The sequence below is a fragment of the Miniopterus schreibersii genome, assembly GCF_964146895.1.
Source record: "Miniopterus schreibersii genome assembly, chromosome: 3".
NCBI classification, from domain to species: Eukaryota; Metazoa; Chordata; class Mammalia; order Chiroptera; family Miniopteridae; genus Miniopterus; species Miniopterus schreibersii.
In genome coordinates, this window is record NC_138103.1 from 56,769,244 (window position 1) to 56,786,285 (window position 17,042).

General features: G+C 35.0%; 1 protein-coding gene across 1 annotated transcript in view; it reads right to left on the minus strand.

The window, feature by feature from the left end:
* ADGRV1 (adhesion G protein-coupled receptor V1) overlaps positions 1–17,042 on the minus strand; it is a 425,471-nt gene that overhangs the window by 289,221 nt on the left and 119,208 nt on the right. Inside the window, exons 41-50 of the mRNA XM_081133843.1 lie at positions 16,871–17,009; positions 16,139–16,280; positions 14,779–15,041; positions 12,718–12,893; positions 11,802–11,926; positions 10,899–11,056; positions 10,648–10,794; positions 10,200–10,307; positions 7,308–7,572; positions 6,461–6,583 (exon numbers count right to left, since the gene is read on the minus strand). Coding sequence (XP_080989969.1) covers positions 6,461–6,583; positions 7,308–7,572; positions 10,200–10,307; positions 10,648–10,794; positions 10,899–11,056; positions 11,802–11,926; positions 12,718–12,893; positions 14,779–15,041; positions 16,139–16,280; positions 16,871–17,009 — 1,646 coding nt within the window. The remainder of the gene's footprint in view (positions 1–6,460; positions 6,584–7,307; positions 7,573–10,199; positions 10,308–10,647; positions 10,795–10,898; positions 11,057–11,801; positions 11,927–12,717; positions 12,894–14,778; positions 15,042–16,138; positions 16,281–16,870; positions 17,010–17,042) is intronic.

Here is a 17,042-nt window from a genome sequence, read left to right on the forward strand (position 1 = left end):
TCGACCTCTAAAATAACTGAGTGTAAATAATGATTGTTAAATGCTGTGGAACAATCAAGGCAGCCTGACAATGTACCCACAACCCACTTAAAAAAGTGACCTTGAATGATAAAAGCCAAATGGATTTTGGAATTGTTTGTATTCATCTCAATATTTATTTATTGACTAGCATGTTAGGTTATTTTTGAAAGTGAAAAATACCCATAATCCTGCCACTAAATGTTTCAGTTTGGTATTTTCCTTCTAATCAAGATCCATATGAATTCATAATTGGCATAGTTACAAAAGTCTAAATACTAAAAATTCTTAGTTAAAAAGCTTAATACTCTATTTACAGTACACATATACTGCACACAATTTGGCTACACAGCATCAAATTTATAATTTTAATGCATAATTCATGCATTAAAATAAGGGTTGATCTTAAAATATATTTAATAATATTGTTTTCTATATAGTTTTTTAAATTTTAATTAATTAATTCTTCATTTTAATTATTTTCACTTGATAAATACTTAAAGGTGCTTAATTAGGCCAAAGAATGTGAACAAATTTATGATCTTAAAGTATATTCTGCTAATGCTTTTGAAATGTTATTAGGAAACCATGCTCTTCATAATTCAAAGCAATGACATATATTTGTATTTACAGAAGTTAAGAGGTCCGAGGGGGGCTTACTAGGCTGTATACAACACTAAAAAATATTCAGACTTAAAACTAGGGAGAAAAGTGAGAAACCACAGAGAAATGTGCATAAATTCCAGTACTTACTGAAACACCCTGGAACATAAAGATATCAAATAAAATTGAAAGGATATTAAAATAACATATAGAACAGAAAACCATGAGTCTCTTTCAAAATTTTGACCCATAGGATAAAATGGAAAATCCCATATCCTTACTCTTAAATATCAAGAACTACTGGTTATGTTTATTTATAGGAATTAAATGAACTACTATTGCAATTTAGTAAATGTTACATAAAAGGTAAAGATTCTAAAAAGTGGTTACTAATAAATTTGTATTTTCAAAATAATCATATATCTTTCATAAAACTTTGTAAAGCTGGAGCTAGTCAATAAAGAGTAAACTCCTCAGACAGATCTCAACATCTTTCAAGTGTAACTGATTCTACCGTCTCAAACAAAATCATAAACTAAGGTGCTCTGATCATCACTGATTATGAATGTTAACCCTTAGAGACACACTCTATTCACCTTCTCGCAATCTGATTAGTATAACAAGGCAGCAAATAGGTAATCGGAAATTCAGAGTAGGGCGTTCAGGGGCCTTAAATCTGCGTATATGGAGCAGAGTGTGTTTTCTCAGAAAAGAGGCAGTTGTACTGTTCAAGGTCATGAAATTGGGCCAGGAAATGTAGGAGGGGAAAAAAACTGTCTACTTGAGGAAGAGGATTTCTTTATTTTCTTTTTCAACTACAGTTTACTCTGTATTGGCTTCAGGTGTGCAGCACAGTGGTTAGACAATCACGCACTTCACAAAGTGCTCCGCCAGACATTTCCAACCCCCACCTGACACCATACACAGTTATTGCGACAGTATTGACTGTGTTCCCCGTGCTGCACTTCACATCCACAGGACTCTGTAACTGCCAATCTGTCGTTCTTAACCCCTCCACCTCTTTCACCCAGGTGCCCCCCCCGCGCCCCCGCAACCTCCAGTCTACTCTCTGTGTCTGTGAGTCTGTCTGGGAAGAGGACTGCAACTACTATTGATTATAGAATTCTCTTCCACTTAGCAAAACCATAAAAAATCAAAAACATCCCAAATGAAGGCAAATGGACGAGGTTACTTAAGGAGGGAGTGTAGATAAAGAGAAGTTCCAGGACAAAGCACCAGGGCAAGCATTCCTACCATTCAGAGACCTGGGAACACAAGAAGAAACCAGTAAGAGATGGAGCAGCCAGGAGGGGCTTCACGAAAAGCACTGCCCTTAGCAGAGAGTCGAGTTCCAGAGCAAAGAGAAGAGGCCATTCAGAGAAAAGCTTGAATACAGCGTATCTGTTCCACAGGGCAAATACGGAAGGATCTGGGGAGTTGGAGCAGGGAGAGTTAAGCATTTGGACTGGAAATTAGGGCTCATAATTGGTCTAGAGCATGAGTAAACCACAGGAATAAGAATCTCACTCCCAGGGGGCCTGGACTTCTTATGGTGACTGAACAGAGATGAAGGGAGTCATGAGCTTAATCCAATTGATTTTCAAAAGTAGTATTTTTTTTATGAAGCCAAGAGTAGGGGGACTAGGGAGTTGGGGGTAAGTGTCTTTCCAGCAACATACAGAACTTTGAGGATTACACAATATAATAAGGGACTAGAAGAGGACCTGGGACATAACATTGATTGTTCACTATATATTTCCATATTTCTTGAATCTTTTGTCCATATATTCTCCTTCGCCTGCCCTTTAAAAAGTAGAATTCAGCAAGGCTCGGTTCAAGGACCCTCCCCCTCACACAACATAGTCTCTTTCTAAACAATTCCTCCTCTCACTGAAGAATATCTGATGTGCATCTGCACTCTAGGACTCTCTTCTAAGCCCTGACCAGCAACCCTTATTCAATGTCTACACACGAATGACTCAAGGCCTCTCAAATTACTCCAGTGAAGCTCATTACCTCTGCTCCTAAAAGCCTGGCCTTCCTCCCAGTGATCATCATAATGGCTATGGGACCACCATCTATGTAAAATTAGGCTCATTCTATCACATACCCTCCCTATCTAATCTATCATCAACTCCTGTGGCTTACTTGTGAGACATTTTCTAAATGAATCTACTTCTCTGATTTTCCACCTGCATCACCCACCACTTTCCAAACTCCCGTCCAACATTTTTAGTCTGAAACGTACCATGAGTGCGCAGGCTGGTTTGGCTCAGTGGTTAGAGCGCTGTCCTGTGGACCAAAGGGTTAAGGGTTCGATCGCTGGCCCTGGTCTGGGCACGTGCAGGAAGTAACCAATCAATGTCCCTCTCTACATCTCTCCCTCTCTCTCCCCCTTCTCCCTCCCTTCCATTCTCTCTCTAAAAATCAATGAAAAATATCCTCGGGTAAGGATTTAAAAAAAAAACTTTTAATGTACCAGGAGCCTCCAGCCTGTCTTCAAGACATTTCTTACCAGCTTCTAAGCTTCTCTCCCCACAGCAGTCAAAGGTCCCTTTATAAAATACATACAGAGTCTCTGTTTCTCTCTCCCTGCCCCCTCTTTCTCCATCTCCTCATCACCCTCTCATAAAAGATACTCCAATACTTTTAAGATAAAGATAATAATCCTTTAAGTCTCTCCCTGGCCTATCTGATTACATCTTCGGTTATATCCTGTACCATTCTCCCCTCACTGCCACGTTGACCTCTCCATGGTCCTTTAAAAGCTCACACTCACTGCTACCATCTGACCTCTGCACAGGACAGTCCCTCAACCTAGAGCCTGCCCCATGCTCAACTCGGTCTCATTAACACCTACTCATAGTCACAATGAAAAGTTTCTAAAGTAAGGACATTTTCGGGGCATCCCTCACCCAGGTCAATCCTCTCTATTTTATGTTATGGGAGTACTTTATTCTTTCAATGCACTTATCTGTGTGATTTTTATATAATGTCTCTCTTCCTTATTAGATGTTAAACTTTTTCAGGGCAGAGAAGATCTGATTTTGCTTACCAGTGTTTACTTCGGGGGTCTACCACTGTGCTTGGCACATAATTGGCACTAAGAGTATCTATTTAATAATAAAGGACAGAAGAAGGAAGGGGGAGATATGTTTACATGTCCTTGTAGCCTTTGTCATTCTTCTTCCATTTAGAGAATTCAGTCACCACCCAATAATGTCAAGTAATTAGCCAGAATAAATATGTCATCTTTCCTAATCATGTTCCAATCTAATGCTTTTAATAAAATATTTGACACATTCAAAATAAGAAAATCCTTGAATATTATTTAATGCATAATTTCAGCTTTCAAGGGATCTATAATAAGCCATTCTAAATAATTACCTATAATCTTTTCATACTTCTACAATCTCAAGTCACAGAAACAAAAGAAATAAAGAGACCTCACAATGGGTCCCTTATCAAGCCTCTGGCAGATTTTTTTCAAAAATTCTTTTAGAAAGTGTGCCTATTCTATTTTTTAAAGTCTTTAAAGAGAATTCTGTAACTTCAATTAATGGCCTATTCAGGCAGCACCCCTCATCTTTAAAAACACTCATTAGGCAACTATTTTGAATTATAATAAGGGACTCAAGTAGATGAAGTTAGTCCACTTGAAAACCTGAAAGTATAAGAGAAGCAAAAATGAGAAAGATACAAAATTAAGGACAAGTAGACAAAAGTACACAAATGCAGGATGAAAGATCCATCATTTATTCAGCGAATCAGTTGTTGGGTGAATGACGAGCACGTCGCTCAAGTTGTTTACACAGAATAACATCAGAGGTGAGGCCCATCAGAGGCTGACAACGTAAGAAGGTGTTCAGAGGGAAGACGGTAGAACAGGGGTAGGCAGGGCCAGCACAGTGAGCCCGGCGGGGAGGCCAGAAAACAAAGGGGCCGTCCAGATGGGAGGTGCCAGGATCTGGGAGAGCCTGGGGACACAGAGCTGAGATGGGAGGAGTAGGACACATGAAAACAAAGCGGAATGAGATGAACGCTCTATAAAAAGGTAGCAAAGGGTAAAGGGTGTCATGTATGTGGTGATGGAAAGAGATTTGACCCTGGGTGGTCAACACACGGTTCAATATACAGACGATGTATAATAGAACTGTACACTTGAAACCTATATAATTTTATTAACCCATGTCAACCCAATAAATTTAATTTTAAAATGAGAGGTAAATAACCTCTGATTCCTGGTCAACAGTTAAGGTGATTGAAGGTGACAGTGCCTAAAAATTACAATGCCTGATAGGGAAGGCAACAGTCAGGCACCTAAAAGAAAAACTTCAAGAATGAGCTCCTGTATTTGTGCTAAATACTCTACTCTTTTCAGTGTCATTTACTTTGTAGATTTTAACTTTTGCGATTTTAACTACCTCCACGCATTGACATCTCTGAAATCTAAACCTCTAATTGATTTCCTCCTGATTTCAGCTCCACATCTCTAACCATCCACACAGGCTTCTACATCAACTCTTTGAGGTACTCAAATTTTTAAGAGGGTGAAAAGCTCCTAAGACCAAAATGTTTGGGAACCACTGGATTATCTGAAGCACAGTTCAAACCTGAGCTGACATTCCAGGCCCACTTGTGTAGACTCTGGTGTGTTTCCAACATTACCACCACTACGTTCTGAATCAAACTCTGTCCCCACCACACCAGTCTGCCCATTCTGGCCTCAATGACAGACCCTGCTGCCTTTCACTTTAGCTCAAGCTCCTCTCTGAGACCCCTTAACCCCTCCAATTCTACCACTCACAGAGCAAATGGGATTGGGACTCTACCTTGAATTATTACCTTACTATTTTTCTTGCTTCTCCAATCAGACATTAAACCTATGAAGGTGAGAAACTCTTCATAACTTTAAACAATGGCTTACAGGTAATATCTAATTAATAAATGTGTACTCTTCAATTCATACAGAATTTCTGTATCTCAGTTTAAAAGTGGGACTTTGACTCATCCAGAATTGCCTGCTGAGCCACTCAGGTTTGGCTTCCCGGTTCCTCTGGGCACCTTGACAAGAGATACGCTGACTCACGGAGTGTGCCCCCTGCACTGATCTCCTGCTGTAGGAGGCAGCCCCACAAGGTCACCATGACAATGCCCTTGGCTTCTTTGTCTTACCGTCACTGCCACCCAAGTGGCTCCTTACCAATCCTGAAATAATCCTACAGCTTCCAGACTGATCAACCCCTTGGGTCCTCACGAACAGACTCTGTTTTAGAAACTATTGAGATTAAAAATACTGCTTATGTTTCTGATGTACAGATTATAGTACAGAGAACCAAGAAAAGATTTCAGACTGTAGAAGAAAGTTGAGAAAGTGAACAAGGACAGCAAAGTTCTCACAACCAATTTCTGACTTTTTAAAAATTCTTCAATGCACATACTCGCTATCCCCATATACTTTCATATATATATAAATACATATTTATATGTGTGTGTGTGTGTGTGTGTGTGTGTGTGTGTGTGTGTGTGTGTGTATATATATATATATAACACCACTTCATTTTTCTCTAGACAAAATTGCTTTCTTACCTTTCTTCATTCTTCACTTATATTTCACCTCATATTTTAGTCATTCTAATTCTTCTCAAACATAACCCCCATTTTAAGAGTATTAGTCCTTTGGAAATTCTAGGATTTCTGGAGATACTATTGTCAAGATCTTGATTTTACATTCTTATTAAAATACCCAGTGTCGAGAATACTACCTCTTCTTCAGTGAGATTAAAATCATTCTAGCTTTCCTGCCCTCAGGATTAGTTAGGAGTTGAAAAGCCCTTACCTATTCCTGAGGCTGGTATGAAGGAGTGGATCCTATTAACAGCAGCAAAATCTAGGGATTGAAAATATCTAAAAGACGACTGTCCTGGCTCCCAGATGAAAATGTCAATTGAATTCTGATCTCCTGCAATAATGAAATAAAAGTCAAATCTGAAGGCAAAAGTTACAGAAAAAAATGACAACTGCACAGTAAAACTATAATAAAAACATTAAACTTACTTTTAAAAAAATTTATAGAACATTCCTCAGAATTCATTTAGTTAAACAGAAATACAGCTTAGTAAGAAACACTTCAAGTCTTTTTGCATTTACCACATGAAGTATATACATAGCCACAAATCACCATCTGATATCAAAAAAAGAATAGCAACAAATGTTTTTTTTTTAGGAATGTTGGAATTTTATTTGTGAAAGTTTCCCTAAGCAGAAGAAAGCATATTCATATTCAATGAATATTTTAAAGTCTTATCAAGAGTTGCTAAGCACTATTTATTATTACTATAAGTTACCCATGGCACCCCAAGTACAGTAATATAAAAATGTATCTATTTATGCTTTGGGTGTAAGATCTTCATAGAGTTTTTCATAGATCTTTCCACTTTACCCACCCATCCCCAATTTCATTTTAATATCTTTAGAGTAGTAGTTCAGAACACCTAAAGATTATGGACATAACACATTTTTTCCCCCAAAATCTGTTTGTAGCTGACAGCCAATACTATCCATCAAGAAACATTCTATGAATTAGTTAAAAAATTATAAGAGCATTTTTATATAAACATACAATATGAATGCTAGATAATTTTGATAATAACTATGTATGCATTACAAACGCTGTATCTTCTTACCTAGAGAGACAGTTTTGGCAAAAATTAAGTAAATATCATCGCCTGAAGTCAAGGCCTCGACTTGTGTTGTCCCTCTGATAGGCACTTCTTGAAACTCGATAAACTCATTGCCAGACCATCTGAGTAAAAGGGAATTAAGCCTGGCATGAGCCTGAGAAAGGGCTAAGAACACAGAGCCTCCTCTGGTGAACAAGGCCATGGCCAGCACACCGCGGACAGGGAGTGTCTGATGCAACTCGAAGCTCCCTCCATTCCATCTGAAGACCTACGGGGAATGTTCAAACACAAAACCCTTCATGACTAGGAATTAAGCACCTGTGAGAATTTAACCAATATCATATGTTTATTCTCTTAGATCCTTTAATTTAGTTGGGAGGATACTTTCATACATGAGAAAATAGCAAAACTAAGGCTCTCTCCATCTTTTTATTTGTGTGTGTGTGTGAGAGTAAGTGAGTGAAAGTGAGTGAGAGAGAGAGAGAGAGAGAGAGAGAGAGGGAGGGAGAGAGAGACATACACATAGAATGAGCTTTAAAGCAAAGTTATTTGAAAATAAATCCATTTCAAATAGATATCTGGGCAGGGGTCAGTGATAGCAAGAGAAAAAGAAAGCCAAAAATAGAAGAGAATTAATTTAAATATGAAAAATTTAGACCTGGATTAGAAACTTTCTGATGCTGAGATGTCATTCATTACCCTCTACCCAAGCAATAGGCTATAAAGAGAAACACCTAAACTTTTTAGTCCTGAAGGTGGGAATGCATACAAGGTTTCAGGGTGAGTGTTCATACATTTCAAATTAAAAGAAAATCCCAAATCTACCTGGTTTCTTATACAACCTGGTCAATTTCAGAAAGAATTATATTTATTCAGTCAATAATTGAGAACCTTATATAAGCCAGGCATTATGCTCGGAGTTATGAATAGAGTAATATCTCTCTTTATGGATATTAAGTATCAGTCAAAGGCCAACAAATACATCAATAATTAAATAAATGTATGATTATAAAATTGATACAAGTGCTAAAGATAACAATTGAAATGGTGTGATAGAGAATTATGGGCGTACTAGGGAAATGAAGGTAGAGAGAATGACAAAAGTTTGTCACTATCTGAATAAAGACTGGTCCAACTGCAAGGAATTTGACAGTGCGGAGGGAATGAAGACAGGTAAGAGTAGGGAGGTAGGACCATGGAATGTCTTTTATTAGGGTGCTCATATAATTTATCACAGAGATCCCTCAGAGAGTAAAAGGGACAATATTAGTAATTATATCAGGACAACAGGCGTAATCCAATACTGTTCTGGGAAAAGAAGGAGATATGGTTACCCTTCTTATAGTCCATATTAAATAACTTAAATTTTATCCTAAGTATAACTGGAAATCATTGAACTTTTAAAATGAGGAATAACACAATATTAATTAATGTTTTAAAGTATTACTCCAGCCATTTGATGGGGAATGGATCTGAGGATGTCAGAGAAGTTCAGGAAGCAGCCAGAGGCTGCTCTAACAGTGTGGGAGAGAAATGATGGGAACCTGGATTCAGGAGGAAGCAGCAGCGATGGGAAAAAATGTCTGTACTCAATTATTGGAAGATATAATCAAAAAGACTTAATAATAAATTATATGACAATAAAAAGGGCTAATCAAGAAGGATATATCCCAGAGCAACTGCATTTAAAAGGTTGCTATTTCCTGAGAAGAAAGCAAGCACTGAACAAGTTTCATAGAGGAAATCCAAAGTTCAGTGGGCATATGTTAAATCTTTGATATCTAAAATATATTTAAATAGAGATGCCAATAGGCAGTTAGATATCTAAGCCTGGAATACAGAGGAGTGGCTACTGATAAGTTTGTAAGAAATTAGCCTAGAGCTGATTGATAAAATTACCCAGAGTGAAGAGAAATAAAAGGAAAATCTTTGTGGTATATTGATCTCTTTTAGAAATCAAGAGAAGATGTGGTTTAAATCTGAGGATAAGCTGACTGTTACAGGAGATGGGAAGTACTATGAGAAAATGAGAGAAAAACAAATACCCACTAATTCTGCAACTCTCTTGTCGTCAGTGACCATGAGGAAGTACAGAGCAAGTAGATAAGTCTTTCAAGGTGTCTTACTATAGAAGGGAGAAACAAAACAAAACAAAACAAAACAAAAGGGGATGAGATCAGGAGAAGAATCTCTTTTTAAACTTGGAGATCCAGGATTTATGCTGATTATAATAATCCTATAGAGAGAGGGATGCTAGTGATGCAAGACATAAAGGCAATAACTAAACCTTATGAAAGCAAGAGGGGCACCTATGAGAGAAGCCCGGCTTTTAGAGAAAGAACTCTCCCTCTGTTGTGCCTGGTGGAAGGAATGAGATTGGGTTTCAAGAGGATTTCCGGATTTGGTGTTGGGAAGATCAGTAACTTCCTCTCTCATAACTTTCATTTCAACAAAATCATGAGCTGAAAGTGAACAGATGAGAAGCAGGTAAGGAAGTGTGAGTGTTTTTAGGATTATGAGATGTAGTTTACTTGAGAAAAATGAAATTTTGGGGTAATGGTGAGTGCCCATTTGGCAATGTTAGTCATGAATTTTTAGTGATACCATCTTTCCAGTTTGTGTGAATTTTTTTCTCCATAACATTTTCCAATTCAATGGAATTCTAATTAAATGTTAAGGCTTTTTATTACACTTGCTCTGGCTCTTGAAGATAGTAAAATATTCATAACTCTATTGTTTAAAATTAACTGTAACTAATCAATATGTATATTCCACTTTACTACTTTACCCAAATCAAATTGTGGTGTTATTTTATATTAAATCTACAGACTACATCTTTGATGAGTTTCAATTATAACGTTAAAAAGAAAATATTTAATTTTAAAAGAATCAAACCTGTGTTAATTCAGAATCATTTCTTTGACTTGCAACAATTAAATAATCTTGACCATCTGAAGTAAAATATCTTACTTGAGAACTTTCCGAAATAATTATTGTTTGTACCTGCAAGGAAGACATAACAGTGGAAATAAAAATTTAAGGTAGAATATAACTGAAAAAGGATTTGAACACAGTAATAGTATGAGTTAGTATTTGAAGTTAAAAGCTTAAAAAATCATTCTGATCCCTACATATGCCTATCTAGGGGTCATTTCAAGAAAGACAAAAGTATCCGTGGATTAAGACACCATGCTCAAATGTGTATCAACTTAAAATAAGCCCTTTTCACATGACCATAGAACATACATCATCTTCCATTTAGATCAAGCTTACAAATCTATTTTTTCTTTTAAATAAAACAACCTACAAAAAAAGTAAAGTTTTTTGTTGTTGTTTCTTTTACCAGAAATAATTTGAGTCCAGATGTGAATGTATACACACTGTTAACAGAAGGCTTTTCTTCATTTCTTTCTTCATGAGTAATTACAAAGTAGGAAGAAAGACCAATATGAAAGGCCACACAAGTTTTAGGATTTTCTATATTTAAATCCTAGAAAATAAGGAATAAGAATAACAATAATTCAGTAATTCACGAGGCATCCAACATTTACATGTATGTGTTATTTTGTATACTGTAAAATAAGTGATGCTTACCTCAAGTGGAATAAAAACCCCTTGCCATCGGTAAATAGTAGAAGATACTTTTCTTAACATTACACCATATAGTGAATCTTCCAAAGTAAAGAAATACCAGCCAGAAACCGATGCTTCGAAAAAACTCTGATAAACGGAAAACACAATATCCATTCCCCCTGAAAAACATATATTATAATTTACAAGTGTATAATCCCTTCCAAGCTTTATATATTCTAAGTTTATTATTTAAACAGTGAAACCCATTCTTTATATGGCACTGAAAATATCTTCAAAGTGCAAATGTGTTTATACCACCTTATGCTATATATGCATAGTAACCCTCCCTAATGCTTAAAGCACTCAAAGGCTTTCCATTTAATCCTAGAATTAAGACAAATGTCTGTAATGTTGTTTAAACTTTCAAATGATCTAGTCTTGTCTAACTCTTCAAACTCAAAACTCCCCTTATTTCTAAACTGAACGCCCCCTCTAAAGTTTTTCATTTACATGCTTTTTTAAATGACTCTCGACTTCTGCCTCATTCACTTCCCATTTTTCCCCCCATGTTCCTCCAACCTAGGTCTTTGCATAATCAATCCCTACTCAGCATTTTGTCTTAGTTCAAACTTTGATACACCTGAGAAGCATTCCTTTATGTTTTCACAACACTAATAACTTCCCATTTAAAATATTTATTGTAGTTTAAACAACACATTAATTTTTACTTGTTTTATTTCTGTCACCCCCTAAATTCTAAGTTCTGTGAGTTTAGTCCCATGCCTAGTACATAAAAAGCACTTGATAAATATTTGTGGATACAATAAAAGAATTAGATATCTGTTCTCCCTTTCCAGCAGAAAAATTTTATACATGCCCTCTTTCTTGGTTACAGAATTTTGTTCCATAAGAAAGTAAACATACTCATGCCAAAGGCTGTTTCAGATATTGTCTCCCACTCCACACTCACAGCTAAATCAATGCCATTAGTACGTGACACATTTAAATATACAGTCCTGTTGGCTTCTTCGATGTTTATAGAAGTAGCTCTAAAGAAAACAAATGGATTATGGAAAGCAGAAAAGAGCATAGTTCCTACATATTAAAATACATATCACATTGCTATAATATATTTAATACACTTTTAAATTTACACTAGCCCAGGTGAGATCCATCCACAAATTTTATATAGCAGGAAGACTAGATCTAGAGCTCAAAAATATTCATTTATGAAGAGTTTTTTAAAAGCACAAATGTAACACTCTGATACTAGGATCATAACAAAATACTGATAGTAATTTCATGCTGCATATTCTAAAAAATAAAACTTTGTCATTTCTCACATAAACAAAAGACATGTTACAGAAAAAAATAAGTCATGAATTCTTAGTGTATTAGTGAAACTAGGTCTATTGAAATGTTTTTAAGATATAAAAAAATAAACATCTTTAGCCTCCATCTTTAGCCAAAGGGAATTTTAAACTATAATCATGTTAATGTATGTTTGAAGAGTCATTCATTTAGTCTGAGTAGCTAAATATAATTTATATTATTTCTCAATTTTTATTATTATTGAAAACAAAAAAAACCCAAAAAGCAGTGCAAACCATTACTTGAAAGTGTAAACTTAGGGAAAATAAGAATTCTAATCCATCATTATTCAGGACATGCTTAGATTTCTGATGCTCTCTGTTGAGAGGGCATATGGTCCTGCTAGGGCTCATTTTAAAAGTTCCCTTTAAGAGAGTCAGAGATCAATTTCCTTCTGCATTTTCTTTATGTCAAAAAAAATTTCTTACTTAGCTTCAGAAATGACAGTTTCCTTATGAATAAACTATACCTATTTGCAACTGCAGAGATACTGAATAGGCCCAGAGGGGCCTGGTTTTGCAAAACTGTTATCAGGGTTTGAACACGCGCCCCTAGTCTAGCACCTCCTGTCGGATTAAACAAGGTACAAACAAAATGCTCGTCCATTTCTGGTTCCGTGTCTAATATGGCAGATATGTGGAGGGCCTGAAAGCAAAAGCAAAAGATAAAGTTACTAAAATATAGTATTTCTACTATATGTAGAAATCTGCTATATGACAGAAATCTGCTAAACATTTTTGACAATAAAATAATATGTTCTGGAAAATATCCCCTTTTCTTAAATTCTAATACTGATTCCCATAATGTAATAGTAAGAACTCTTTCCAGTTACTACCTTCAAGATTTTTAATGCTATAATATATTGCACTGAAGTACCTAAAAATAAATATTTAGGTATTTTAAAATAACATTAAAATTAAATTTATGTATTCATTTTTGCTAACTATCCTAACCACAGAGCTGTATTGGTCTCATTCTAGTCTAGGATTCACTATTAAAAAAGTTATAACCATTGTAGGCCCAAATTTAAAACAAAAACAGTAACAAATATTCATCAACAGGAGAACAGATAAATAGTGGTCAATTCATTAAATGCCACTCAACAATAAAAATAAAAGATAAAACAACTACTGATATATGCAACCACACAGATCTCAAAAATTACACTGCACAAAAGAAGTGAGACACAAAAGAATATATACTGTATGATTCAATTTATATGAAGTTCAAGAACCAGAAAAATGAGTCTTTAATGATAGAATTTGGAAAGTACTTTCCTCTGGGGAGAGCAAGAAACTTTTCAGTCATAGTAACGTTGAGTATCTTAATTTAAGTGGTGGTTTATGGGTGCATACATATTTTTAAAGTCATTGAGCCATACTCTTTAAGATTTGTGTCTTTTATTGTCTATACTGTATCTCAAAATCAAAACCATGAGAGGGGAAAAGCCATCATTATGTGTGTGAAAGAAAAACTTATTTATTCCAATTTCTCTAACATTTAATTTGCTTAATAAATGGAAAGGTCTTCAAACACAGTGTAAAAAAGAGTCTTTTAAGAAAACACCACAACAAAATAAAAATATTTTAAGAAAATTTAAATTTAAAAGATTTTTTTTTTAAAAAAGCATGTGAATGTAAGACAATTGGAAACTTATAAAAACTACTTCAAATTTGAGTTCTTTAATATCTATATCAAGATGTAAGTGTCCTTGAAAAAAATCAATAAAAGGATCTAAATTTTCAAGAACATGAAAAAATTAAACATGCAACTGAATATACATTAGAAAATGTGTTCAAGTTTACACAAACTGATCATAAAGTTATTTAATTCTTGAAGGGACTGTTTTAGATGAAATAATTTGTTTTAAATATATTATTTGAGAATTATTCTTTATTATATAGCTGGCTTAAAAATGTGTTAAACCTATGCAATTAGCTATTTTAACTTAAATTGTTTTAAAAACAGTTTAGTAACAGAAACAAAATTATTAATATAGGAAAAGGGATTTCTGAAGATAAACATCTGCTAGTTTAGATCCCATTTATAAGTAATCCAAATCCAGTACTTTTTTCTCCAATGAGCTATTCCCATTCACAAAGGATACTTGCTTCTGCAACAAGCAGTCTGAAGAAAGCAGTTAGATTTTGCTTAATGAAAATGTGGCAAGAAGGAGTGATTGTGCTGAGGCTAATGACTGCAAAGAATGGTTTAGAGTTTCTTCTAGTTTATGGTTTAGAGTATTCCATTTGAATATGCTTAAAATCTTAAATAGCAATACATATATTTTCTTTATTATTTGCACATTCCACTACCTAATTAACAGAGCAAATATTTCCAGCTTCACTCTCTATAAACTGCATAGCACCGTGGCACTTTCACACAGTCATCTAATCATATCTTTACCTAATACCAATGCTGGAATTTTTTTCTTTTTTTTTTTCTAGGACCTAGGGTGCAATTCTAAGAGAATATTACTTTGTAAATTTAAGAGATAATTATTCATTGTCAGTAAAGGTTCATACTGTACCTTGAATCGAACACCTTCTTCTAAAACAATATAGCCTTTGGAAGGAGTCAGATCTTTAGACTCCACTGAAGAACTCACTTCAGTCACAACAAACTGGACTGTCACAGTTCCAAACAGTCCTCGTGCAGGTTCCCGAACAACGTATAACACTGCAACACTCTCCTGTACGTAGAGAGCTGTGGGTTCTCTCAGAAAAAAGTGCTCACTGTTGTTAAATGATAGAACTCCAGGGCCATCATCATTAGCAAGGACAGTAATTAAGGCTGTCAAAATAAAAACGTTGAAGTAATGAATAAAAATAGAATGACTTATAAGTGCTGGGAAGTGTGTGGATGCTTCATTGTAAACTAGGCCAACTCTTCTCTAGATCACCTTAGAAACAAGGGCACAACCCCCCCTCCCCCCATTGTTATATTAAGGAATCCCTTTGTCAAAAAACAAAGGAATTTTAAGAAGCATTTAATAAAATTTATATTCACATATAATATAAAAACACTCAGTAACCTCGGAATAAAAGGCAGCTTCTTAAACCTGATGAAGTGATATCTCTCAGAAGCCAATAGCAAATCACAAACTTAATGTTGAAAGATTAGAAGCATTGCCACTAAAAACAGAAACAAGACAATGATGCCTGTCATCACTGCCCTGGAGCCATCGATCAGGTTACAGGTGTAAAAGCAATGGAAAAGAAGAGTCAGAACCATCCCTGTTTTCTAGACGACATGATGGCCTTTTTAGAAAATGCAAGAGAAAAAAATTATTAGAACAATTATAAGAGTTCAAGATGTAAGCGGGATAACCTTCAAAAATCAAAAGTTTTTACTTTTTACTAGGCTTCCCCACTTTCTTTTTTTTTTTTACCTTCTCTAGCATCAGAATGACAACTAACAAGTAGTGAACTAGCATGACTTTTACTTATACTAAACCGTTCCAACCGAAGAATTACAGCTCTCATTGGTAGTCTTCAGGTATCAACTCTACATGTAAATACTATTGCAATTAGATGACACTAAAACAGCTACTTTGTCATTCCTTCTACTGCTAAACAGGAAACCAAAGCAAATTCAAATTCCAAAGGAAAGACATATACAAATTAAATAAAACCTATAACAACTATGGAAATGACTTAATATCATCTTTGTCATCAGTCTACTTTTATGTTTTACACACACACACACACACACACACACACACACACACACAGAGTTACACTGACACCGGAATTCGAAAATGCTTGACTTAAAATATTTTTTTATTCTAAGCATAGAAATCCATCAAGACTCTAAATCCCTTTGCATATGGCTCCATATTAGGAAAAGAGCATGGGAAAAGGAGCTGTGTATGAGAAATTCTCAATTACCTATTGTATTTTCCCCGAGCCCTAGTCCAGGAGAAGGATTTGATAAAATCAGCTGAAATTTTTCATCTCCTTCTGGAATATCATCATCAAGAATCATGATGTCAACATTTTTATACCTTTCCCCATCAGCAAAATGAAGAATCTGGTCAAGAAAGAAAAGTAGACAGTATTATATTTAAATACACTCTGCATTTTTAAAGAATGGAAAGAAATATAATATAGTTGTAAGAGTGAAACAAATTATTTAACAGGGATTTTTTCCTTATTTTTGCATGATCTTTTTAAATTTAAATTGACAATATTAAGTTTAGAAATTAAAATTTGTGCAATAAGAGAAGGAAGTAAACATTTGGTTAAGTAATAAAGGCATAAAGAGACAAAGTAAGACGTATTTTAAAACACTAAAGGTGTTTCAAAATAAATTAAAACAGGGAAATAAATTTTCAAGAAGCATAAGAAACACTCTGAGGTCACCTAAACATATAAATTCTTTAACATGATAACTCCCCAGTATTAAATATTGCAATAAAATAATGCATTCATAAAATACAGAGTAATCTTTAGACTAGTACTGAAAATTCAACTTATATATTATAATAAAATAGTGAAGAGAGCTATTCCACTATACGGAAGTCTTCTTCCCTAATTTACTGTGGAATATATCATAGTTTATTATTTTAAGATTTATTTAATATTCAGGATCTAAATCATTATAATTCTTAAGGAGTTCACCATTGAAGTAAAGCTGTAATCCAGCCCCAGCTGTGCTTCCAAATTCTGCGCGTACACAAACAAGGAAACGTGGCCAAGAGCCCCTTTGCTCCTCTGGGCTATCAATGTTAAACGTCCTTGGGTTTCATTAACTTCAAATCTATAATAAAAAGAATACATGCATTTTTCCTTA